Raw genomic sequence first — 6,197 nt, forward strand, 5'->3', positions numbered from 1 at the left:
ACTGAAGCTTTTGGGCATGGAAGAATATATTCTGTAGAAACACATATTTAAATAACCTGTTTCTAAATGTTAGCAGGTTCTTAACTGGCCATGGTCTTCCATCTTAGCCTTCACAACAATCTTTAATTTGAAAGGCTTTGGATTATTGCACATATCCTGCAATTTTAAACTTAATGGGATATATAAGCTTTTTAGTTGAAAGTCCAAAATTGTTTGCAAATATAGGTAATAACTTGTATGTGTTAGGTGTTCCTTGATGAGTAAGAATGAAAAATCACTTGAGCTCATTTTTGTGCAATGCTGAATTGCATGGACATGTATGTTAGCTTAAATGTTTGATGTGTTTTGTTAGTGAGAACATGTAGATTTCTATGTGGCTGGATGGGATCAGGGCATGGGGTCTGTATGAGAAACTTGAAAATTGTGAGGCGGGTGTATGGAAAAAGATTCTAGGCTGAACAAGAAACCCTTCAAATATTTTTTTTTTCTCAGAAATGTATTTTTTGCTAAAAGGTAGAGATCACTAGGCTGAGTCTTCCAATTGTGCTGGTAATATTCTTGCTTCACATATGTCTGACTAGTTTGGTAGCCTTCAGCAGTTCATTAATTTCTGTCTCTCTCCTATTCATTCTAGAATGTTAGATTACCTGGCTGCCTTTATTTCTTGAGTATTATCATTAAGTAATACTTAAATGATTTGTTTAAGTTGTAACTGCTATAAATGCCATTTTTTATTGGCTGGTTTATAACACAACAAATGCCTGTTCAGGTAGTGTACTGTCTCCAGTGTCATTTTCAGTCTTTCCAAGGTAACCATTCTAGTTAATAAATATCAGAAATTCTTTTCATTGCACATTCTTTGAATACCAAAGTGGCTATTTCAAGAGTGCAAGCAAATGAGTATTTATTTTAAGTTTGGAAACAATGTTTGTACAAGCTCACGTGCTTTTTCAACATTCTTTTTTATTTTTAAAACACATTTTTTGCAATTTATAATGAATACAGAATCTCTGTTTAATTTATTGGCAAAATTTATACTGACCTCACCAGATCAGGATCTGCTCTGTGAATTTAGTTCTTAAGGAACAAAACCAAACTTAGAAAACACTCTTCTACTTTGTGTCTCAGTTCCCTGTGTGTTTAATGGGAATGATGAAAGAGACTGAACTCACAGCATGTTATAAAGAGAAATCTGCCCATGTCTGAAATCCGCAGTGACAGCTCTGGGTGGCAGACAGAGGCGGTGTGCTGTGAGGCCATCTCTGCCCGTGTCCTGGGCCAGCAGGGCTGGCACTGGCAGCTCTCCTGTGGCCACATCCTGGGAATTCTGGTGTGACGGCGTCCTGCCAGGAAGGGAACACCCTCAGGATAAATGAAAGTTAGCAAAGAAAGCTTTTTTTCCTATTTAGGAATGAAGTAAGCTTGCTTGTTTAAACATATTTTTATGCAGATACTCTTTGAGTTTCTGTAGAGTTCACTGGTGTCTCTGATGTTTTCATAGAACAGGCAATAGATCCACGGTCTTTATTTATACTTTTTCCATCTATGGATGTATTTTCTAATATGTAACTACAGTATTTACAGAATGTCAATGGTCTTTTCTTTACTATCAGAGGAAAAATCACTATTTATTATATGAATAATATCCACAATAAAGAGGCGGAAACTCTTTGATTGCATTTAATCTTCCTTCCTGCCTTCCTGCCTTTCTTCCTGCCTTCCTTGCCTTCCTCCCTTCCTCCCTTCCTTTCTTTCCTTTCCTTCCTTTCCTTCCTTTCCTTCCTTTTTTCTCTCAGACAATGTCATAGCTTTGCTATGCTACAGAAATTGCTCAGAGGTAAAACTGAACTCTACAGAAATAAATTTTCTTTGCTTCAGATATCTGAAATTGTTTTACATTTTGAATTTTAAGTAAGAAAAAACAGATTTTTGAACAGGAAGGGTTTTCGCTAGGCCAGTATAATTCACTTTCAGTAAACCCCTTATGTGCTGTTTATTTTTTCACTTCCTGGTGAAGCAGAAAGCAATTGTGAGCACCACGTACATGTTTGGTTTTTAAATTCCTTTAGAAGAGTGATCCCTTGCACACTGTGGCTCTTACTGACCATATCAGATGTGACGAAAGTTCTTGTGGTGTAATCTGCCTTCTAATAGTTTGAGTAAAGGGAAACTACTCATAAGTATTGCTGGTAAAGCCCAGAATATGTTTCATGTATCATGAGTGCTGCTTTTCTTAGCTGATATTTTGGACATAATTTCAAAACCTTGCTGAGGAGTTCCATAAATGGGACATACATGTTAATTTATGCATAAGTGCAAAAAAAATCAAATTCATGAAGGTAAATATTCTATCCTCCCCACCTGTCAAAGCAAGTTTTCACCAAGCAATATAGTGTAAAATTCTCAATACATTGAAAAACTGGGAGTGCCCCATTTATCTGTTGTTCTCAGTGGGGTGGGGCACATGATACAGTCACTGGTCTAGTCCAGAATCCTTCACAAAAAGGTTTGTTCAATGGCTATGACTATAAGCTTGAATTTCACTGAAGTGTTTGAAAGAGCCATGTATTAAAAGTTTTTAATCATCAACCTTTAATGACCCAGTAAATACATAACTTCATTTTTCCACTGACACAGTTGGCCAGCAGTGTTGGAGATAGATAGCCAGTAAGTTTGGACAGTGTGACTCCAGGTGTTCTCTGGTAATTGTGTCATATTCATTCACAAATTTTGGGGTCGAGAACCTAAGTGTTTTAAAAGAAACCGGATAAATGTGGCTTCAGGAATTTATTTAGTCACTATTGTAACATTTGCTAATGGTGGAAATTATGTATAAAAACTCTTTGAATTTAGAAGCATGACTATTATAATAATTTAAAATAAAATTGCCATATTATGCAAAATAACTCTTTATATTCATAAAGTCAGTAATTCCAAATAGAGTTTAAGGCTTTGTGTTTGGCTGAAGTAAAATCTAGATTATCAGTGTTTCCTCTCTCACTACATTATTATCTTGTGTCATTTCAGCATGCATACACAACTACAGCCATAAATGGGACAAATTTTTGTACATCAGCAAAGGATGCTGTCTGTATTTTGGCAAAGAATTCTGCTAAACTTGCATCCATTAGCTGCTTTGGAGATTTTCTCCTATTTTTAGGAAAGGTAAGAGTAAATAAAAATATTGGTTCTGTAAAAATGAAGTGAAAAATCAGGTTTGATTATCTTTTCATATACCTAAAGTAAATTAAGTTTATCTTTGTTAAATCCAGTGTTGTCAATGCTATAAAAACAAGTTTGGGAGAGAAGAATATCTGAGGAATTTACCTTTGCAGAGTTATTTTGTTTTATGATAGCAGTGTCCTTGGACCCACTCTGGCAGTTCCAATTGCATCAAGTCTTTGGTAAATACATGGCAAGAGGTTTCCTCTGCCCTGTGGTATTTACACGTGGAATTGAACACAAAGTGCCACAGCTATGTGATGCTGGAAATTGCTTAGCTATCTCCCAGATGAGATGTGCTCTTAAAATTCTGGCTGTAATGTATTTGCCTCAGGGTTTGGGGGGATTGTTTTTTTTTAATGAGAAACATTTCTGCATGATTAATGAGGCTGCACTTCTCTCTTGCTGCCCTTTACAGGTGTTTGTTGTGTGCTTCACTGTTTTTGGGGGATTGATGGCATTTAACTACCACCGGGAGTTGCAAGCTTGGGTAGTTCCTCTGTTGCTGGTTGGATTTTTTGCCTACCTGATGTCCCACAGCTTTCTGTCTGTGTTTGAAGTGACAGCAGATGCCATGTTCCTTTGCTTTGCTATTGATATGGAAACAAATGATGGAACTGCAGAGAAGCCATACTTTGTGGATCAGGAGCTGCTGGTAAATCCCACTGCTTACAGCAAAGATATTTGAGACATTCTAAGCTTTTAAGCACTTTTTCTTTCCCCAAGACCTAGTAATTGGAACTCACAACCCATGCTATTTCCTTTCCAACACCTTACAACAGGATGGACACAGGGATACAAGTACATTAATTTATAAACTGAAGTAAATGGGTGCCTCTGACTCCTGTGTCTTAGCTACGACCTGCTGCCTTCTTTTAGATTATATGCAGTAAGCAATGGCTGACTCTTTAGGCTAATTAGATATATCTTCAATATATTGTTGATAATTAGAAGATATAAATAAATAGATAAGCTAGCTGCAGAAATTGAACCATGGGGTGCCCTAAGATTAATGCTTATATTTCTTGTGACTCACTGTGCACTGATGAGAAAAAATTAACAAGTAGCAGGTCAGGGATCCACTCCACATCTTACAGATGCTGTAGTTCTGGACATATTTAATGCAAATCTGAGTTGCTCTGCTTCATACCTTTACAGATTCTTTCGCCAAAACATTGTCTTCCATCTCTTGATTAAACTCTTCTGCCTCTGGACAGGTTGTTCTGCATCTTTACCCTTGTAACTACTGTATTGTATTACCTTCAGTACTTAGCTAATAGTGATGCAGTGCTGTAACTGAAGCCTTTGAATATATATGTGCCATCCCTTTCTAATTAAGGGAATATCTGAAGATGCAGATATTTTTTCCTTTTGTGCTATTTTTGACACTTCTGTCTTTTCCTTCACAAACTGCACAACAAAAGAAAATCTTAGCAATCCATGAAAACAACCAGCAGCCAGAGTAGCTCATCTGACATAAATGTTCTGGATGGATTTCTTCAGGACAATGTCAGAACTGTTTTGGAATTTTGATTATTATTTATTTTTTTAATGCTGCTGTTAGAGTTTCTGTAATGTTCATAGAATTTTGTTGAGTACAACAACAGCACAACAAAAAGGCAGCCTAAAGATAGTCTTAACCCTTTGTACAGAAGAAAGCAGATATATGTTCTTTGGCTTTGGTTCAGAATAGTACTTAAGCACATCTCCTGGCTAGGAATATAAAACCAAATGGAAAACTCTGAAGCCTTGACCTCTGTTCTTCCCTCTCTGTTTTGCCAAATTCTAAAATACTTCTTAAGCCAATTTTCCTTCATGAAACAGAGGCTCTCCTTTCTCCACTTCCAAACTTTGTGGTAGTTTCTCTTTAACTCTGCTCTTAATTCTGTGTAATTAGCCATGCCCTAGAGCTGTGGGTGAAGAGAGGATTTCCCACAGGGACAAGGAGTCTTCCAAGCAGGACAGGCTCTGTACCCTTCTATGGAAAAACTGTGGGCAGCACATCCAAACTCCTCCTCATTGTATGATCAAGAGTAAGTTTGCTAACACAGACAAGAATTTGGAGTTTCCCAACACATGAAGGCATTTGACTTGTCTGTGTTACAGTCAGGTTACAAACATCCCGGGGGTGGAAGGGAGGCTCTGTGGCCCTCAGGACAATATGCAGCAGTGGGTGGAGAGCTGGGGGAGGGATTTCATACAGCTGGAAACCTCATTCCTGCAGTAGGAGTTGTAACAGAGATTTTTGATTCATCTTTCTCAGTTGCATTCATCACTTTTGCTGCATCTGCAGTCCTTTGCAGTGTCACTCAGTGTCATCCAGCCAGGAACCAGCTAGAGTTTCTTAGCCCTGGGCTAATTATCTTCCTTCACCAGGTATTTTTATTAGCATAATGGTTTCCTTTCACAAACGATCTCACCCTGGTTTTTGCTTGTAGACCTTTGTGAGTCAGAGTAACAAGTTAACAGAAGGGCGAAACCACAGAAACACAAGACCATTCCAGGATAATGAAGATGGGACAGAGCTCCAGCCCATGGTGAGACAGGAGCGTGGGATATGTGTTTACCTGCCAGCTAATGTGTTTGCCTTTATGTTCCAAGAAGGGATTATCACGTATCTCCTGACATCTCACAGCAACCAGGATACTGTATCCAGTATCTTGTTCTTCTATTGCTTTCCCTCCTCAGGAAACCCTCTGCTAGTGAGTGCTGAATAAATGGATCAAATAAATATTCTCTTTTTTTTTCCACATTCCCCATTGTGCCCAGCAGAAGAAGAGAAAGTTTGGACCGTGCCAGAGGGGTGGGAGATAAATAATACTCAGTCTTTCACCTGCCTGCTGTATCAAAGTGAGAAGAGTGGTAGGCTGCTTAATTTCATGCTGAAGTTCCAGACCTCTAAGACCAGAGCTTAGAGTCCTCTCCTCTCCTCTCCTCTCCTCTCCTCTCCTCTCCTCTCCTCTCCTCTCCTCTCC

The 6,197-nt window shown here is 38.3% G+C and overlaps 1 protein-coding gene across 2 annotated transcripts in view; it reads left to right on the forward strand.

Moving 5' to 3' along the window:
* The window catches only part of SLC44A3 (solute carrier family 44 member 3), a 34,981-nt gene that overhangs the window by 27,786 nt on the left and 998 nt on the right, over positions 1-6,197 (forward strand). Inside the window, exons 13-15 of one of the 2 annotated variants that reach the window (XM_031057895.1) lie at positions 3,028-3,165; positions 3,641-3,877; positions 5,661-5,759. In XM_031057895.1, coding sequence (XP_030913755.1) covers positions 3,028-3,165; positions 3,641-3,877; positions 5,661-5,759 — 474 coding nt within the window. Of the gene's footprint in view, positions 1-3,027; positions 3,166-3,640; positions 3,878-5,119; positions 5,373-5,660; positions 5,760-6,197 lie in introns of those variants that run through there. The other variant, XM_031057894.1, reaches the window with a different exon arrangement.

This window comes from Geospiza fortis, unplaced genomic scaffold, assembly GCF_000277835.1.
Source record: "Geospiza fortis unplaced genomic scaffold, GeoFor_1.0 scaffold403, whole genome shotgun sequence".
Taxonomy (NCBI): domain Eukaryota; kingdom Metazoa; phylum Chordata; class Aves; order Passeriformes; family Thraupidae; genus Geospiza; species Geospiza fortis.